The following is a 21,003-nucleotide window of genomic DNA, read 5'->3' on the forward strand; positions in this document are numbered from 1 at the left end:
CTGTCCCTGGTCCCGGAGCTGTCTGACCACGATCTCCATATGGATCCTGCACACCGAGCATTGGGCCCCAGATCTTCAGACCCTATCCGTCACTGAGACGTAGTGGTTAAACTGCACATGTACTCGGCCAAAGAGAAAATAATGACCGCAAGCAGGAGAGCGGGAGACCTCCAAATAGAAGACCAGATGATCCAGATCTTCAGCGACCTCTCGAGGGCCACCATTGGGAAAAGGAGAGAGATGAAGCTCCTCACCAAAATCATTAAAGAGCGTGGCCTCACCTACCGCTGGGGGTTCCCCTTCAAATTGATCGTCCTGAGAAATGGGCGCCATCACACCATTTCCATGCCAGAAGACTCCCCCTCATTTCTGAAAGCGCTGGGGCTGAGCCCCCCGCAGGTTCGCAGGCCGACCCTCAAAGCCGGAGCAACCCCCGAAGAAACAGAAGCTCCCAGAGCCTCAGAGCGCTTTCCAACCAGAGGCTCCCCTGAGCAGGCGCACTAACCTGCTACCAGCCAAGATTCCAGTCTGCACGACGCCTCTCAGAAGCGAGCTCCGTGGTCACCCTCGCCGCTCGTCCCCACAAGATGACCCCCCCGCAGCATCCAGATGATGTCCTCCGGCCCTGGACGGAAGAACGGCACAATGGAGATCCTGGTTCCTGTCTTCTTCCCTCCGACTGATCCGGCAGCAGAACAACTCCCGAGCGCCCCCAATGAAGAGCCCAAGTCCTGGAACCCTGCTCGTAAAGTTCGTCCATCAACAAAGAACCCCCCCCACAACAACCCCCTCCACCCCCCCCCCACCTCCCCGGTCCGCACCCCCCCTGCACCTCACACTCCCCTTCCCTTCCCCACCCCACCATTCTTGCCCACCTGCACAACCCCACTCAGCTAATGGTCCCGCCACCACCCCCCTAACACTTACCTTCCTCCCTGATGGGGGCCCCTCTCGCCCAGTCCCAGCATCTCGCGGACCTCTTCTCTTCCGGGAGACCTGCGAGCCCCGTGACAGAAGTGGGTGCGTCAATGCCCAGCACCGGGTTGCCGTCTCATCGGCTGACCCCCTCCCCCCCCAGAGCCGCCCTCGTTCCGCTTGACGGGGACAGGAACTGGCACCGGGACCCTCGTTGTTGGACTACCCTGCCCAGAAACGCTGAGGGAGGCCTCCTCGTCCTCCCCTCCTCATGGACTCCGAATTTCTGAATCGCCAGATAAGCACTGCCCTTACGCAAGCAGGGAGTGCAAGGTCGTATGAGTTTACTTCTTCAATCCCCTCCTAAGGGAATGTTATATATCTCCTTGGTGGTCTAGCACGACCTTCCAAGAGCTAATTCCCTAGTAGCACCCACTCCGTTAGCAACCCCCCTCCTCTCCCCTCACAAGCCCCCCCTCCCCCACCCCCTCTCTCCCCCTTTTCCCCCCTCCTCTCCCGGCACCCTGCCCCTTACTCCGCCCCTCCTCTCCGCCCAATCCTCCCCCCCTAGCCCCCTCCTCCTCCACCTCTTTTTTCCCCCATTTCCCCGCTGCCTCCCCCACGTTCCTCCCCCCGTGCCCCCCCTCTCCCCCATCCCTCCACCCTTTCCTCCAACCCCCCTCCTGCCATCTAGACCCCCAAACTTAGATCTGAGCAATAAGCTAATCCCTCCAATGCCTAGAACGCCACTCGATGATATCTCTCTCAGTGATCATATTGTTAAACCAAGGTCGAGCTGCTAGCCACCTGAGCCACAGAAATGTCTGTCTGCCACACAATGTAAATAGAGCTCGGAAATGCTATTATACTGTATTCGAATAATGCACCTAAAATCTCATTGTACTCCCCCCTTCCTCTACCCCATCCCCCACCTCCCTCCTACTCCCTATCCCCTCCCCCACCTCATCTCCTCCCCTCCCCCTCATCTCCCCCCCTCCACTCCTCCCCATTCCCCTCTCCCCCTTAATAATTAACAAGGATGTACGAACTCAAGGTCTTTACCTCTTGCTCAAGATACTGTAAACCTTTCAGAACTGATCACAACAACTGTAGACAAAAGGTTTGAATGCTATGGTAACACTGTACTGAAACAATACAAATAAAGGATCTCAACCCCCCCCACACACCCATGGTCTCCCCCACCTGACCCACCCTCCCCCTTCCTCCCCCCTTCCTCCTCCCCCCCCCCTGTGTCTTACACACAGCACAAACGTCTAAATGGCTTATCTGGAAATGTTGTAAAAGTTGTAAAGTTATATAATCTGCGATTCCCCCGAAAGTGGTTTCTGTTCACTTTCTCTTAGAGGGTGTTCAGCCCTCTTTTCTGAGCCAATCCATGTTCTGTGTCCTGAAAGGCTCTCTAGGGGTGTTTAACCCCCCTACCTTTCTCGCCCTCGTGAGTAAGGTTATTTCTCTAGGGCTTTGTAAAAGCTCAAATGTTTCTCTCTTCCCTAATGTACTACCCCACCTCCCCCGTCCCCCCCAGGACACTGTCCCCCCCCCCTCTGGGTGGGTCTCCACCTCCTCAACAAAAAAAGAAGGTGCGCTGGAATACCCTAATGCTACATTCTGTGTCCAGGCTCTTGTCATGGGAAATCCAAGAGCATCAGAGCCCATGGCTCTGAAAACCCTGCCCAGTATAAAATGTCGTCCATAAAACTAATCTCGCTTAACGTAAAAGATCTCAACTCAGTTAAAAAGAGGAAACTGGTATTGCAGGAACTAAAAAAATCAAAAGGAGACATATTTATTCAAGAAACCCACTTCAACTCCCCCTCACCGCCAAATGCATTCAAAACCCAATTTCTCCAAGCATTTTTTGCATCTTCCCCAAGCAAAAAAAGATGAGTAGCCATCCTAATAAGGAATAATGTCCCTTTCGCCCTCACCAAGTCCCTCTCTGACCCAGAAGGGCGATTCCTGGTGCTCCAGGGCTCCCTCTCGGGTACACCAGTTACTCTCGTTAACGTTTACGCCCCAAACGAGAACCAAATCCCGTTCATAAAACAACTACTTGACTCAACAAGCCCTCTCATCCCTGATTATAGGAGGGGACTTTAACATGGTCACCTCACACAAGCAAGACAAATATGTGAGCCCAACTACTGCCCCCTCCCCCAAACCCCCACCTACGCCATACTCTATCCAATCCCAAAAGAAAGCCAAACAAATTAGGGAAACTATGGAAGAATATTCCCTCATAGACATGTGGAGGGCTCAGCACCAAGGCCAAAGAGACTACACTTTTTTCTCCACCCCTCATCAGTCCTATTCGAGGATCGACTATTTTCTAGGCAACCGAAACATCTTGCAGGCATCCTCCCACTCGAATATAGGCCCAATTACATGGTCCGATCATGCCCCGGTCGAACTCACTCTCTCTCTACCTTTTGTCAAGAATAACCCCTACAAATGGAAGTTGAACGATTCCCTGCTTAATTGCCCCGAAACAGAGACCATAATCAGACAAAAACTCTCAACTTTCTTCCAAATTAATGTGGGCTCTGTTTCAGCTCTAGCCATGCTGTGGGAGGCCCATAAGGCCTCGAATAGAGGAGATCTAATCTCAATCGCCGCCTAAAAGAAAAAATAGAAACTCAAGCTTCAAAAAGAGCTCACAGATAAGATCTCCCAATTGGAACACCAGCACAAAACCACAGCATCCAAAAAAATACTGAAACAACACAAACCAGATCGGCTCTTAAAAACACGCAGCTCAAGGGGGTAGAGAGAGCACTGTGATGGACCAAAGAAAAGTTCTACGATAGGGGCAACAAGGCGGATAGGCTTCTGGCCGCAAAACTCAGAGGCATTCGAGTTAAATTCCAGATATCCCAATTCCGCACCAAAAATGGACAAGTATCATATATAGAAAACGAGATAGTGCAGGAGTTTGCAGATTTCTACTCTGAACTGTATAACCTCCACCCCCCAGATCAAGACCCGGTAACTCCCTAAATAATCTCTCAATATCTAGAACAGTGTAGCCTCCCCTCCCTCTCTAGCGAGGAATTATAAAACCTAAATAAAGAAATATCCCAGGAAGAATTAGCCAGAGCAGTTGGCTCCCTGAAGCTAGCTAAAACACCCGGCCCAGATGGATTCTCCAACGCTTATTACAAAACATATACACTGGCGACACACTTTATTCGAGCTCGGCTAGTCCCACAAATTCGGGTATACCCGGGTGTATTGAGGTTTGTGACTGTTTTCTGCCCGAGTGCATTGAGGTATTTTCCAAGCAGGGATTGAAGCATTTTATTCCCGCTGGCTGCAATACTGCACAGTATATATATATATACTGCATTACAATTCATGAATTTATGCCATCTGGTAGACACGCGAAGCATTGCAGCCTATTAAATCCTAATCATTATCATTTAACAGATCAGCCGCCCGTCAGCCAGGCATGAACCCAGGCTGGGAAGGCAAACGCAACGGGGCTTGTCAGAGGTGAGGAGCGGCGCATTCCAGGTATCTGCCAGGTACATACTGGGTATTTGCTCGAATAAAGTGTGTCGGTGCAGTATGCCGACTCTATCCCCCTATCTTCTCGATATGTTTAATTCCTTTCTGTTGGGAGAACCAATCCCCCCTACAATTACTGCAGCAAATCTAGCAATCATCCACAAGGAAGGTAGAGACCCGCTCTTGTGTGGTAATTATAGACCAATCTCCCTATTAAATTCCGATCTCAAAATCTACAGCAAGATATTGGCAAACAGACTCAACCCAATTCTCCCCAGACTCATCAATGTAGACCAAGTTGGTTTTGTGTCAGGTAGACAGGCCTCTGACAACACCCGCAAAATCATTGACCACGTGCATTTCACAGGAATCCAAGCAATGATTCTGAGCCTCGAAGCAGAAAAAGCATTCGACCGAATCAAATGGGCCTTTTTAGACCAAACGATGCTGAGGTTTGGCTTCCATGGCCCCTTCCTAGAGTGGGTTAGAGCCCTCTACCAAAACCCAACAGCGTACGTTAAACTCTCGGGCGGCTACTCCAACCCAATCGCTATCAGAAATGGGACCAGGCAGGGCTGCCCACTCTCCCCACTATTATTCGCCCTTACGATTGAACCCCTAGCAACCAAAATAAGAGAGGAAAATAGCATCAAGGGAATTCAAATCGCTGAAAAAGAATACAAAATATCCCTGTTCGCCGATGATGTGATCCTGACCCTCGCTGACCCCCATACCTCCCTACCTAACCTCCAAAGACTATTAAACCAATTTGGCACAGTCTCGGACTATAAAGTTAACATGGATAAGTCAGAGACCCTCAATATATCCCTCCCAGACCCGATGTGGAAATTGCTACAATCTCACAAGAGAATTTTTCAAATCTATGATTAATTTCACAAGAATTTTGGCCATTTTATGCTTAACAAAATATTTTGCAAACAAGCAAAATGATAAAAAAAGAACTAAAACTGTTGCAACAAGATTTTAGAAAGTTTGCGCATCTTTGTGCTTTTTACCAACTGCCACAAAATTTCCTGCTTTTTAAAGCAGCAAAGCTTGTCACTTACATTTCAAGTGTGATTTTACCACAAAACTGTCTTTTCTATTTGCATACTGTTGATCTTTCCAAATTATTTCACATCTAGTCTTCACGTCCTATATCCTCATCACTCGATATTTGGTATCATTTTTTTTTTAACGTTTGATTAATTTTTAGTTTCACAGCCTCCCTTTTTCAGAGATTACAGAGTTATATAGTTCTTGCTGATATTTTTTAACTATGTGTACAATATATATATATATACTGTATATATATATATATATATATATATATATATATATATATTGTGACAGAAACCAGGGGATGGTAATAAATTCCGTATATAGGGCTCCCAGGATACTAGACAGTTTCTATCCTGTTTGGCCTGGGAGTGCAGCCTTATAATACATACACTCCATCCCACAGTTTGGCAAGCGCTGGAACTGAGGGATGAGAGATCCAGACCAGAGTTTGTCTGCTGCCTGATTTCTGTCACCTGTCATGCTAATTAGGAATCAGGTATGAAAGACTGATTTCCTGTTTGCTCTGGGCTCCCCACAAGAGCCAGGAGGCTGGAAGGCTGCTGAACTACAGAGGGGAGAAGCCTCTTCCCCAAACAGGTTCAATCTTTCTGTTCATTTGTGTAAGACTGCAAAAGTACCGTGTTTTGATGTTGGAAGTGGAAAAGCCACTTCCAACCCTGAGTCAGGGATATCTAAGTTAAGTTATCGCTCAGGTGAGCAGCTTTTGTTTTGATCTGTTTTCTGTTGTATGCACTGTGGCAGTCTCAGTGCCTGGGACTGAATAAACCAGGCATAGCCTGTTTAAAGGAACAGTACGGGACGCCTCATCATTTAACCTACCCTAAAAGACCGTGTTCTAAACAGTCCCGGACAAACGACGGAGCCCCGGAGTAAGCCGTTTGTCACATATGGTGGAGAATGCGGGCAGAGCACTAGGGGGTCTGCGGGTTGAAGAACTTTGAAAAAAAAAAAAAAAAAAAGTTTTTTTCATCCTCTGCAAACAAGATGGAAGACGTGGTGGGTGCGCTGGTACGCAATGTCGCTGCCCAGAAAGACGTGAATGAAACCCAGCAACAGCTGTTAATAGCCCAGCAAGAAACTAATGCAAACCAGCAGCAGACGAATGCAGCCCAGCAACAGCTGCTAATAGCCCAGCAAGAGATTAATGCCAACCAGCAACAGGCGAATGCCAACCAGCAACAGGCGAATGCAAACCAGCAACAGACGAATGAAGCCCTGCAAAACGCGAATGCAAACCAGCAAGAGACAAACCGCTTGCTGAGAGAGGAGCAACAGCGGTTCGCTCAGGGCTTACAGCAGGAACTCGAGATCCTGAGGGGGACTATCAGTAACCTTCCACTGGCAGTGGCAGCCCCAGTACCGAAAATGACCAGGGCAAGCCACTACCTTCAGAAGATGGGACCCTCGGATGATGTGGAAGCCTATCTTCTCACGTTTGAACGCACGGCACAGAGAGAGGGATGGCCAGAAGCTGAGTGGGCTGGTCTAATCGCACCCTTCCTAAGCGGCGAACCTCAGAAGGCTTACTTTGATCTAGAGCCAGCCGAAGCTAACGTCTATGCAAAATTGAAGTTCGAGATCCTCGCCCGCCTCGGCGTAACCACGGCTGTTCGCGCCCAAAGGTTTCACGCATGGTCCTTCACGATGGATAAAGCCACCCGAAGCCAGATGTATGACCTCATCCACCTCGCCCGGAAGTGGCTACAACCCGAGATCAACTCAGCCAGCCACATCGTGGAACGGTTGGTCATGGACCAGTTCTTGAGGAAACTTCCCTCTGCCTTACGCCGTTGGGTCAGTCGGAGTGACCCCCACAATGCGGATGAGCTTGTGGCCCTCGTAGAAAGGTACAATGCAGCAGAAGAGCACCCGCAACCCACAGTCGTGGAGCAACCCCACTACCCGAGGTTCCAGGACTCTTCCAGAGACGGTAAAAGGGTACCGGGGTTAAGGGGCGCTGAAGAGCGGCGACCACCTTCACGCAGCACCAGCAACAGTGGTTCGCACACTAAGGGCAATAGCCAACATGGGGAGCCGGGAAAAGGCTCTAAGTGGGACACAGACTATGTACCTAAATGTGTAAATTGTCATGAGAGGGGCCACACAGCAAAAATCTGCCCACTAAATGATGAGCCCATGCAATGCAACAGCGTGGAACCTTATTCGCTGTTGTCCCAATGTATGGGCCCTAGCCCAGAGGACCCCTTGAATAACCATCTGTGGGCATTTGTAAAGGTTAATGGTAAGAGGGTTCGGGCACTTCTTGACTCTGGGAGCATGGTCACACTAGTGTCCGAATACCTCTTGCCCATTAAGAAGAAACAGGGAAACAGTTCACAAAGAGTGGCAATTTGTTGTATACATGGGGATAATCATGAATATTCCACTGTTGATGTTTTTTTTGAAACAGAGTTTGGTTCTTTAGATTTCAAGGTGGGTATTGTACCCAAACTGGCACATGATGTGTTAATAGGGACCGACTTTCCCCATTTTCTAAAAATGTGGTCCCCCGCTCAGAATAGCGCCCAGAGTTCAATAGCGGACCATAACGAAGTATTAGAAGAAACAAATCCTTTCCCTTTTTCAGAAATGGAGGTTGACGAGGGCCCAAATAAGAAGGGGGAAAAGGAGGAGTGCTGTAAAATTCCCTTCCCCATCACTACTTTGGTAGGGAATACCCCAAATCAAGATGTTGAGCAGACACTTACCACCCCAGAACCGGATAAGACCCTCGCTGACCTAGAGGTCAGTCCTGGGAGTTTTAAGAAGGCCCAGTGGGAGGACCCCACATTAGCGGTAGCAAGGGGAAATATACGGGACCAGAATAGTACTCCTGGCCAACCAGATAGGTCACTTGCTTACCCCTACTTCGAGGTAGAGAACGACCTAGTATATCGGGTTGATAAAAGGAAATCAGTTACAACTAAACAATTGTTGGTACCACGGACATTCCGTAACGTAGTATTACACCTCGCACATAGTCATCCATTGGGGGGACACCTAGGGGTGGAAAAGACAAAAGAAAAGGTTCTCCGAAGCTTCTATTGGCCTGGGGTTCTGGCAGAAATTACGAATTATTGTTCCTCATGCCCAGAATGTCAGATCACCGCCCCGTTCAAGGCGTACCGCAGCCCATTGGTACCCCTTCCCATAATAGAGGTACCATTTGACCGGATTGCTATGGATCTAGTAGGACCCCTAATAAAGTCTGCTAGGGGACATCAGCATATATTGGTAATATTAGATTATGCCACCCGATATCCGGAGGCAGTTCCCCTACGTAGCACCTCAGCTAAAAACATAGCAAAAGAGTTAGTAGTTCTGTTTTCCCGGGTCGGGATTCCTAAAGAGATTCTATCTGACCAGGGAACACCATTTATGTCCCAAGTAACGAAAGAGCTATGTAAACTCCTAAAAATCAAGCATCTCAGAACCTCAGTCTATCATCCACAAACAGATGGTTTAGTGGAAAGGTTCAATAAAACCTTAAAGAGCATGTTACGGCGGGCGGTTGATAAAGATGGGAAAAACTGGGATTGTTTGTTACCGTACCTGTTATTTGCCATTAGGGAAGTTCCCCAATCATCCACTGGCTTCTCCCCGTTTGAACTATTGTATGGCCGACACCCAAGGGGCTTACTGGATATAGCCAAAGAGACTTGGGAACACGAGGTTACCCCTTACAGAAGTGTAATAGAGCATGTTGCCCAGATGCAGGACCGCATTGCTGCAGTCCTACCCATAGTGAGGGAACACATGGAGAAAGCTCAAGAAGCACAGAGGAATACATATAATAAGGGTGCTAGGGTCAGAATTTTTTCTCCAGGTGATAGGGTACTAGTTCTGGTTCCCACCGTGGAGAGTAAATTCCTTGCTAAATGGCATGGGCCATATGAGGTCTTGGAAAGAGTGGGAGAAGTAAATTATAAGGTAAGACAGCCAGGTAGGAGGAAACCTGAGCAAATTTACCATATAAACCTACTCAAGCCCTGGAAAGATAGAGAAGTCTTGTTAACCCTAGTACCCCCAGGTCCGTCAGAGAATCAAGAAACTGACCCAGAGGTTAGCATAGCTGAAACCCTGTCTGTTCATCAGAAACGAGAGGTTCAGAATTTAGTGAAAAGAAACAAAGAAATCTTCTCTATACGGCCAGGTAGAACTAGCGTAATTGAACATGACCTAGTCTCTGAACCGGGGGTCCGAGTTAACCTTAAACCGTACCGAATCCCAGAGGCCAAAAGAAAGGCTATAAGTTTAGAGGTTAAAAAAATGCTAAAACTAGGTGTAATTGAGGAATCCCAAAGTGGGTGGAACAGCCCTATAGTCTTAGTCCCAAAGCCAGATGGTACAACAAGGTTTTGTAATGACTACCGGAAACTAAACGCGGTGTCAAAATTTGATACTTATCCTATGCCCAGGGTAGATGAACTTGTAGAGAGACTGGGCAAAGCCCGATATCTCACAACCCTAGACCTAACAAAAGGGTACTGGCAGGTTCCCCTCACAGAAAGGGCAAAAGAAAAGACAGCCTTCTCAACCCCAGACGGCCTCTTTCAGTATAAGGTGCTGCCTTTTGGCTTACATGGAGCTCCCGCCACATTCCAAAGAATGATGGATAAAATTTTAAAACCACATGCTCGGTATGCTGCCGCCTACCTGGATGATGTGGTAATCCATAGTGAAGATTGGCAATCCCACCTTCCAAAGGTCCAAGCTGTGCTTGACGCAGTCCGGTCTGCTGGACTAACTGCTAACCCCGCTAAATGCACTATTGGTCTTGAGGAGGCCAAGTATCTGGGATATTCTATTGGCAGAGGTTTACTCAAACCCCAAACACTCAAAGTGGAGGCGATACAAAATTGGCCAAGGCCAGTTACAAAAAAACAAGTAAGGACCTTTTTGGGGTTAATTGGGTACTATAGAAGGTTTATTCCCAATTTTGCAACTAAGGCAACCCCACTAACTGACCTCACAAAAGCAAGAGGACCGCTAATGGTAAAGTGGTCCCCCGAAACCGAACAGGCCTTTAGAAGCCTGAAAGAAGCTCTCTGTGCCCAACCAGTGTTGGTCACACCTGACTTCTCCAAAGAGTTCGTAGTCCAAACCGACGCATCTGAGGTAGGGCTGGGGGCGGTACTCTCCCAGGAGTCTCAAGGTGAGGAGCACCCCATCCTTTATTTAAGTAGGAAACTAAATCCCCAGGAGAAAAATTACTCCATAGTAGAGAAAGAGTGTCTCGCAATAAAGTGGGCTGTAGAGACGCTCAAATACTACCTGTTGGGGAGAAAATTCCGGTTGGTCACAGATCATGCACCCCTTACCTGGATGTGTCAAAACAGGGAAAAGAATGCTACAGTGACCAGGTGGTTCCTAAGCCTACAACCCTTTAAATTTTCTGTGGAACACAGGTCAGGGCACAAACATGGCAATGCTGACGGGTTGTCAAGGATGCACTCCCTAATATCCATGGTCGCTCATCCCTCGAGGTCTGAGCTGGGGGGGAGGATATGTGACAGAAACCAGGGGATGGTAATAAATTCCGTATATAGGGCTCCCAGGATACTAGACAGTTTCTATCCTGTTTGGCCTGGGAGTGCAGCCTTATAATACATACACTCCATCCCACAGTTTGGCAAGCGCTGGAACTGAGGGATGAGAGATCCAGACCAGAGTTTGTCTGCTGCCTGATTTCTGTCACCTGTCATGCTAATTAGGAATCAGGTATGAAAGACTGATTTCCTGTTTGCTCTGGGCTCCCCACAAGAGCCAGGAGGCTGGAAGGCTGCTGAACTACAGAGGGGAGAAGCCTCTTCCCCAAACAGGTTCAATCTTTCTGTTCATTTGTGTAAGACTGCAAAAGTACCGTGTTTTGATGTTGGAAGTGGAAAAGCCACTTCCAACCCTGAGTCAGGGATATCTAAGTTAAGTTATCGCTCAGGTGAGCAGCTTTTGTTTTGATCTGTTTTCTGTTGTATGCACTGTGGCAGTCTCAGTGCCTGGGACTGAATAAACCAGGCATAGCCTGTTTAAAGGAACAGTATGGGACGCCTCATCATTTAACCTACCCTAAAAGACCGTGTTCTAAACAGTCCCGGACAAACGACGGAGCCCCGGAGTAAGCCGTTTGTCACAATATATATAATCAAAAAATAAATAGATGATACCGTTCTGTGGCTAACGAAATGCTTTTATTTGTGCGAGCTTTCGAGATACACTGATCTCTTCTTCCGGCGATGTTACAATGAATGAAGCAAGCAAAAGCTATACTATAAACAGTGTCTATTGGAATGTTATCTGTGCTGGTCCTTCCCCCGGTGTGGATGTGTTTTATGGCTGGAGGTGTCAAAAGGTTCCTGAAAGCAAGTGATGAAAAAGTGTGTATGTGTATCAGTGTGAATTAACATGAATGGAGAGCCCACAGTATATACAGTGCTATACAAAAGGTGTGTGTGGAGTGGGAGCGGATATAAATGGTGTGGGTGGGTGTGGAAATGTGAGAGTTAGTAGCATAACTAAAAGTGTGTGTGTGGATACTATGTGGTCCCTATTGGTGTATAGGGATGGAAAAACAAGGAGTATAAGTATGTGTGAGAGACAGCTGTGTGTGCATACATATAGCACAGTATGTACAGACATGGCCTATAACGCTCACACTGATACACATACACACTCTTTCATCACTTGCTTTCAGGAACCTTTTGACACCTCCAGCCATAAAACACATCCAAAATGAGATTTGTTAAATGAGTGTTCTTGTCACCTAAACTCTTAAGTGTTTACTAGGATCTTCATACATGATTATGCAATAGCTATCATGTGTGCAGGATCAACTACCATACATGGGGTTGAGCCATTATTGCTGCAATTATCGTGATTACTATGACTATTAATACTATGTGTCATTCATTCTACCAACCAAGAACATATTTTACCAAATTGTACCAAATTTTAAAACAAAGTCAATAACATAGGTTTGCGGACGAATTTATTGTAATAATTGCAATTAATGAACTGATAATTGGTCTGCCTATAAAGAGGGAGGACATAGAGCATCCGGCAGGAACCTGACGAAGCATCACTGCGAAACGCGTAGTTCCCTTCTGGAGCCTATTGAGTGAGGGACCCAGCCAGCCTGCTGACAACCGGAAAGATTCCTTCTTCCGGTCCCGCCATCGGACGCGGTAGCGGGAGCCCCACTGGAGGGAAGGACTCCACCGGATCGATCGGGCTAACACTGGGCTGTTTTTAAACTTTATGTGAGTGTAATTACTTTTCGTTTCTCTGATGTAATAAACCTTATCTGCTACTTACCCAGACTTGCCCATTTCTTGCAATTTGGGCACCTGGGAGAGAAGCAACTCACATACCGCCTCCATTGAGAGGGAAAGTGAGTAAAAAATTTGACTGATTCGCCGCAGTCTGGCAGTACTCACTGAGGGAGGAACTGCACACAAGGCAGTGTGAGCTGATTGACATCACTCCATTAATCTTTCCTAAACATTAGGCTGCGTAAGTCCATAGAAGCCTATTGATTATATATATAACATTAGCATTCGTTCCCCACCCCCATTCCTTCCCCTTCCCTACAGTCCCAGCACACACTTTACTGGGTGTATTGCATTTTTATCATATACTTTTATATTTATATAGATTTATATAGATTTATATATATTTGATATATTAATACCACCAAAATTTTTATTACATAACTTTTATTACATATATTTTAATACCTACAGTAAATGTTTCCACATTTGTTAATCCACTGTTTACACATGTCTGTTTAATACATTGATTCCGTGTATTATATCTTTTCTCTCAATTTCTGAGCAAAATCCCGTGCGCTGACCAATCCACTATCTTCACATAAAACACATCCACACCGGGGGAAGGACCAGCACAGATAACATTCCAATAGACACTGTTTATAGTATAGCTTTTGCTTGCTTCATTCATTGTAACATCGCCGGAAGAAGAGATCAGTGTATCTCGAAAGCTCGCACAAATAAAAGCATTTCGTTAGCCACAGAACGGTATCATCTATTTATTTTTTGATTATTGAAGCTCGGCTAACACGGTACTGATACCTCTACATGTGTAATCTTATACTATATTAGTGAAAGCACTGTATGCCTGCCTGCCTGCCTGCCAGCCTGCCTGCCTGCCTGCCTGGATGTCCGGTGTCCCTAGGGGAAATCTCATTGGTCCCTTGGGCCGCCCCCGCACACCTCTCATTGGCCTGAGGTGGAGGCACACCTCTCATAGGCCTGAGGCGGAGTGACGGGCGGGCCAAACACACACACACACACCCACACTCACACACTCTCTCTCTCTACCCTCCTTAACGGCTGACACACACACACACTCACACTCACACACTCACTCACACTCTCTCTCTCCACCCTCCTTAACGGCTGACACACACACACACACACACACACACACACACACACACACACACACACACACACACACACACACACACACACACACACACACACACACACACACACACACACACACACACACACACACACACACACACACACACACACAGCACACACACACACACACAAACACACACACACACACACACACTCTCTCTCTCTCTCTCTTTCCTCCCTCCTTAACGGCTGCCCGGCCTTGACCCCCCCACCTGGCCCGCAACAACGGAACCCCCCCTATCACCACTCCGCGGGACCTCAACATCACCCTCTCCCCCGGTGCTCCCTCTCCCCCGGTGCTCCCCCCCCCCCAGAGCACCCTCTCTCCCGGTGCTCACCCGCTCTCCCTCTCCCCCGGTGCTCCCCCCCTCCCCCCCCCCCCAGAGCACCACCCCCCCTCCCCCCCCCCAGAGCACCCTCTCTCCCAGTGCTCACCCGCTCCCCCGGTGCTCCCTCTCCCCCGGTGCTCCCCCCCCCCCAGAGCACCCTCTCTCCCGGTGCTCACCCGCTCTCCCTCTCCCCCGGTGCTCCCCCCCCCCCCAGAGCACCCTCTCTCCCAGTGCTCACCCGCTCTCCCGGTGCTCCCTCTCTCCCGGTGCTCACCCTCTCTCCCGGTGCTCACCCCCCCCCCCCCCCAGAGCACGCTGTTGCCGCTCTCACCTTCAGGCCTAGAGGCCGCGCCCCCAGCTCACCATCCCCGCGCGCGCTGCTCCCGCTCTCTCAGTCGGGAGCTGTACGGGCCGCGGCCCACACCCCCTCCTCACCTGAGCGCCTCAGCTCCGCATCGCCGGGGGAAACGGAGACCACCGAGGAGGAGGAGGAGCGCGGCCCGGTGCGAGGTAAGTAACCGCACGGGAAGGGATCTTCACCGCTGTATCAGCATTTATATTTATTCTATTTATGTTTTTAATAAATGTCATTGGTAATATAAAACATTATCTGTGTTTATTCGATGTGCTTTAGATAATCAGAATAACACATAATCCTGTCAGTAAATGAACTTTAAATCACTAAAAGAAAATAAAAAGTCCTGTAAATCCCAGCAATGTGTAAATTGCCATTTTTATAATGGGATTAAATAGATTTGATCTCGGTTCTGTATTGGTTAATTACGGAGGAGATGAGGTATTATTTCCATAATAAGTGACGTGTGTAAAACTCCGATGTGATAAGGGAACTTCTAACATACAAACACTAGGGGGATATTCTAGTAACTGCGGGTTTGTCCGTGTAAAATCGCACAGATTGACATTGTCATAAAAAGCGGATTAACACTACCCACAAATCCGTATTCTGTATTGCAAGTCACAGGGTTTAAACGGCTTCTATACAAAGTGACAAACCTCACGGTGTAACAGCTAAAATGCCCAGATTGTACTGGCTTTTGAGACAAAATAACCTGAGGTGATGCTAACTCCATCCCGAGTCTGATTTATGGGATTTGCTGAGAAAAAGGTTTTGCTCTGAAGGTGGAAATAAAAAATTGTGAGTTATTAGAAGCGTTTTTGCATTTTGCAGTTAACGGAGCAATTAGAATTCAGCAAGTTGTCCAAAAATGTGAGTTTGAGCCTTTTTGGCCATTTTACCCGGATTTGCAAAGCCGGAATGAAACCGCTTCTAAAAAGCATTTTCCGCCCAGTTTGGACATGTGAGAGGGATTACAGAATAGCAAAGCGTGCCAATCCCATCGGAAAGGGCTCTTAAGACAATGATAGGCACATGTCACAGTTACTTGGATATTGCACAATGACTGGTACGATACAGACATCCACCCCCGAGGGAACAGACCTGTATACTGAGAAGCACCAGCGGTGGAAGTAGGATGGTGGAAACGCCATCAGAATAAAAGCATTGTCAGGACGGAATCACAGCCAATGGTCCATGGAGCCCAGAATCCTGTCTGTAACAGCATCAGAACTGGGGGATTCTGGGAGAGGAGAGAACAGGAACCTGTGTAGTGAGATACCTTCTGTTATCTACTCGCTATCTCCAGCATTAGCAGGTCACAGACTGATCACTGAAGTGGGATTTCTCTCCACCTTCATTTACAGCCATTTATGGGCTCACAGTACCTTCATGAAAAATCTAATATTTTTAAAAAACAATTAATAATACTATTTGTAATGAGACATCTACTGACAAAAACCTGCCCAGGGTGACACTGCACATGTATAGATCACTGGTCAGATCTCATCTAGAGCGCTGTGTTCAGCGCTAGAGCTCACAGCTCCAGAAAGACATATACAAACAAATCTAGCAGATGTGTGTGTGTTTTGTATCATAAGAATAAAGATGAAAGGACCTCAAAGTGACAGCCCGAGACACAAGGGAGAGAGGGATATGTGAGAATTTTTTTTAATAAAGTAGTAGAAAAAGTCCTGAAGCCTTCAGCGGTTCCATCATTAGAAAAGTTTCAATTTCAGGATATAATATTTTCCATGAAGAAAGAAACATTAAAATATTTCTCCCAAACCCAATTTTCTAATTGTTATTTTAATATAACAGACCAAGAACTATGAACAATTAACATAGGGCAACATGAAAACAAAACTAAGAATAAGATTGAGGAAATCCCACTTTCAGAAGTTTGGTAGATTTAGGAATGATGAAGATGGCAAAGATATGAAAACGAAACAAAAAAAAGCTTGAGAAACTTTCACACGTTGATCAGATCAGGATTATCACTTTTCAAACATCCAGAATCCCTCTCAGAATATAAGTATTAACCTGGGAAGATGAAGATCAGTACAGAACAAGGACACAACAGAACCAGCACAAGGTCCAACACACACAGGTAAGAGTCTCCTGTCCAACTCTACAAGAAGACTTCCTTCCCCAGTGTGTGTTCTGTTATCTCATGATGGGCTCTTGTTTTCCATCTCAGTGACAATGTCTCACGAGGTTTCATGGAGAGTTTTCCTCTTGCTGAGTCTGAGCTCTTTCTCCTATTCCCAAAACTGCAAATGGCTTCAACCCCATCAAGAGCGTCTGAACCAGCGGATCCTCCAGATTTTTAATCTAATGGTGAGTTTCTGGGGCTATTCCCATCTTCCGCCCTCCTGTACGTGTTATACAGAGAGATGTTACTCTGGGATGTGTTTCAGGGTAAAAGTACTATTATAAGAGGCCCATTTATTTCTAATTATTGACTAATGGCAATAACTTGTTTTTAACAAAACTTTTACATTCCAAAAATAATTTATATTAAACAGTCAGAAAGTTTCTTTTAGATCGCACAGATCTGGTGATCCGAAGTGAAAACCCACCTCCATATAACAGAGAGGAAAATATTAGATATTGCAATACAGATGTTTTTTTTCCACCATAAGATCACACAGAAAAATAGATTAGAAATGTGCTTTTAATACCCCAAAATGCAATGAAGTGTAACATATTCAGATTTGGGGTCGATTGCGCTTTACCAAACTTAGCACATTTCCTGAACCTCTCAATCACCTCATTAATTACATATTTATCCCCAATTTCGTGTATTTGTTTTTCAGAGCCCAGTTGAGGAGTTTCCTTTCGCCTGTATACTGAACACCACGTTCCCTCCTAATATAGATGCTCTCTACAGCATCTCACAGGTATAATGAGCGCCATCACCTCCTCTGTAGCCTATAAATGACAGGGCACATGTGATACAGTTAGTATGTGCTGCGTGTTTAGCATGTTACATATTCTGCCAGTGCAGACTGTGCCATATTACAGGTAAATAACACACGTTTATAAGGAGCAGCTGTGTCCTCTTCTCTACCTTCGACACACACACACACACACACACACACACACACACACACACACACACACACACACACACACACACACACACACACACACACACACACACACACACACACACACACACACACACACACACACACACACACACACTACGATCTGCACTGAGCTCACAAAGTGATGAACCCAGCACTCAGCTCTCCGACGCGCTAACACATTGGGCCTTTCAGGTGGGAGCTGCAGCGCTCGCTGTGCGTGAGGTCACCAACCAAACTAACTGGTTCTACATCAAACACCATGAGAGTCTCCGGTGCCAGCAGCAGGCCTGGGAGAGGCTGCAGGCGCTGCTCCATTACCAGGGGAACCAGCTGGCTGAGTGTGTAAGTACAGCATGATGTGGGACCCGTACCCCTCTCCTGACTTTATAGGGGGGCTATTAATAAGGACGTCCTATATCTTTCCAGAACCCCGAGGGAGCAGAAAACCATCTCCATAAAGAAGCCACATCAAAATACTTCCACACACTGGAGGAGATTGTGCAGGAGCAGGTAACGCGTTACACCTGTACAGAGGAGTAACCCCCATCTCTCACGTTAAACATGTCCTCCTCATCACGTGAGCACGTCACATGTCACATGTTCTGCGTGGACTGGCCACGTACAGAGAGTTTTATGGTGTAAGATACAACAATGTGAGACCCAGGAGAAGACTCGCACACTGCAGGGATAAAACAATCACTGGGAGAAGGGAATCCCTGCCCAGAAGAGCTTACAATCTAAAGACACTGGGAACCTCCAGGCACTAAATCCTCACCCCCATTACAACGAGCAGCATAACGTGATCAAGGTACGTCCCTAATCTCCCAGTTACCCAGTAACTGAGATCAGGAGGTGACACAGGCTGAGTGCCGAGCACAGGATCAGTAGCAGCTGTGTCTCTCCCTCTGCACCTTCCTCACACTCTCACTACTCCTACATAGTTACATAGTTACACAGTTACATACTGTAGTAGATGAGGTTTAAAAAAGACGTACATCCGTTAAGTTCAACCTATGCTAAATTGAGACAGCAGATACTTTATCCTATATCTATACTTACTTATTGATCCAGAGGAAGGCAAACAAAAAAACCAAGTGTCATATCATCCAATGATATCTCATAAGGGGATAAATTAATTCCTTCCCGACTCCAAGAATTGGCAATTGGATTACTCCCTGGATCAACATCCTTCCCATGTTTACATATTTGGTACAGTATATCCCTGTATACCTTTCCCATCTAAAAAGATGTCCATCGTTTTTTTGAACAACTCTATTGTATCTGCCATCACAGTCTCCATTGGTAATGAATCCCGCACTGAAACTGCCCTTACTGTAAAGAACCCTTTCCTTTCTTGCTGGTGAAATCTCCTTTCCTCCAACCTTAAGGGATGGCCCCGAGTCCTTTGTACTGCCCGTGGGATTAATAGTTCTTTTGAAAGCTCCTTGTACTGTCCCCGAATATATTTGTATATAGTTATCATATCCCCTATTAGGAGCCTCTTTTCTAATGTAAGTAATATGTCATTTAGCTAGCCTCTCTTCATAAGTTAGATTGTCCATCCCCTTTATTAATTTGGTGGCTCTTCTCTGCACTGTCTCTAGTTCCATAATGTCTTTTCTTAGGATTGGTGCCCAAAATTATACTTCATATTCAAGGTGTGGTCTTACTAATGCTTTGTAAAGGGGCATAATTATGCTTCCTTCCTTCCATACATTGCCAGTTTAATGCAAGATAAGATCTTGTTTGCCTTTGCAGCTACTGCATGACTTTGGGCACTATTGCTAAGCCTGCTGTCTACAAGCGCTCCTAAATCCTTCTCCATCAAGGATTCCAACAATTTATCCCCATTTAATTTGTATGTCACCTGTTTATTCTTCCTTCCCAAATGCATAAGTTTACATTTATCTGTATTAAACCTCATTTGCCATTTACCTGCCCAAGTTTCCAGTCTCTCCAAGTCCTTCTGGAGAGACATTACATCCTGCTCTGATTCTACTACTTTACACAATTTAGTATCTTCAGCAAAGATGGAGACTTTGCTCTCGATCCCAACCTCAAGGTCATTAATAAACAAGTTAAAAAGCAGGGGTCCCAGTACTGATCCCTGAGGTTCTCCCTTCACGGCTTTAGCCCAACCTGAAAAAGTTCCATTTATGACACTCTGCACTGTACTTTATTTTAATCCTGTCTTCTCCACCATTGTATTTTGAAGGATAACAACGTGTGCGCTCGGAATATCATCAGGATGGAAGTGGGGAGGAATTTACGACTGGCTGCTCAACTCTCCTCTCGCATGGGAAGGGGAAAAGAGAAGGATAATTATCTGTAATGAAGACATTTATACCTGCTTATTTACTGTATGATAATAACTTCTATATTTATACATTATTTATATCTATTTATATCTATTTATATAAATATATTTATATCATTATTTATTAAACAGCTGTATCAGCATTTATATTTATTCTATTTATATTTTTAATAAATGCAATTGGTAATATAAAACATTATCTGTGTTTGTTTGATGTGCTTTAGATAATCAGAATAACACATAATCCTGTCAGTTAATGAACTTTAAATCACTAAAATAAAATAAAAAGTCCTGTAAATCCCAACAATGTGTAAATTGCCATTTTTTATAATGGGATTAAATGTATTTGGTCCTGATTTTGTATTGGTTAATTACTGAGAAGATGAGGTATTATTTCCATAATAAGTGACGTGTATAAAACTCTGATGTGATAATGGAACTTCTAACATACAAACACTAGGGGATATTCTAGTAACTGCGGGTTTGTCCGTGTAAAATCGCACAGTTTGACATGGTCATAAAAAGCGGATTAACGCTAACCACAAATCCGTATTTGTGTAACAGTGATCATAACATGATCTCATTTGGAATAAATAATCAAAAAACAGATTACTGGGAGACTTCCGGTGACGTCGAGGAGCATGGTCGGGTAGAAGAGGAGCTCCTGAAACCCTCGCAAATAACCCGCCAGAACGAGCGCTTTCCACCAACAAAATCGCCCCAAAACTCACCTGAATCCCCCCCAATAAGAGCAGGCAATGCCTACCAGACCAAAAGGGAACCAGGGCCAGGGGGTAACTAAGTATTTCCCCCCCCCCCGCATCGACTGCTGGAGCCTAACGGAGACTCCCAAGATGGCGCCGAGGAAGCAAAACACGCGCTGCACACAGAGGCAGCAGCCGACCCAGACATCCAAGAATTACAAGAACCCGGCCTA

General features: G+C 46.3%; 1 protein-coding gene across 1 annotated transcript; it reads left to right on the forward strand.

Annotated features, from left to right (window-relative positions):
- Window positions 1-612: 612 nt before the first annotated feature.
- LOC142475469 (uncharacterized) lies at window positions 613-20,081 on the forward strand. Its single transcript, XM_075581332.1, has 6 exons — window positions 613-745; window positions 16,855-16,994; window positions 17,474-17,557; window positions 17,942-18,091; window positions 18,176-18,259; window positions 19,965-20,081. The coding sequence occupies exons 1-6, from the start codon at window positions 613-615 to the stop codon at window positions 20,079-20,081; spliced, it is 708 nt and encodes a 235-aa protein (XP_075437447.1).
- Window positions 20,082-21,003: the final 922 nt, after the last annotated feature.

The sequence above is a fragment of the Ascaphus truei genome, unplaced genomic scaffold, assembly GCF_040206685.1.
Source record: "Ascaphus truei isolate aAscTru1 unplaced genomic scaffold, aAscTru1.hap1 HAP1_SCAFFOLD_1231, whole genome shotgun sequence".
Classification (NCBI taxonomy): Eukaryota; Metazoa; Chordata; class Amphibia; order Anura; family Ascaphidae; genus Ascaphus; species Ascaphus truei.

What these genes read in the sequence shown, in the direction of transcription:
- LOC142475469 (XM_075581332.1), top strand. Translation starts at nt 613, where the DNA reads ATGTCCTCCGGCCCTGGACGGAAGAACGGCACAATGGAGATCCTGGTT. An exon ending in GGAACCAGCTGGCTGAGTGT is followed by an intron (nt 18,092 to 18,175) that starts GTAAGTACAGCA and finishes ATATCTTTCCAG; the next exon opens with AACCCCGAGGGAGCAGAAAA. An exon ending in AGGAGATTGTGCAGGAGCAG is followed by an intron (nt 18,260 to 19,964) that starts GTAACGCGTTAC and finishes TGTATTTTGAAG; the next exon opens with GATAACAACGTGTGCGCTCG.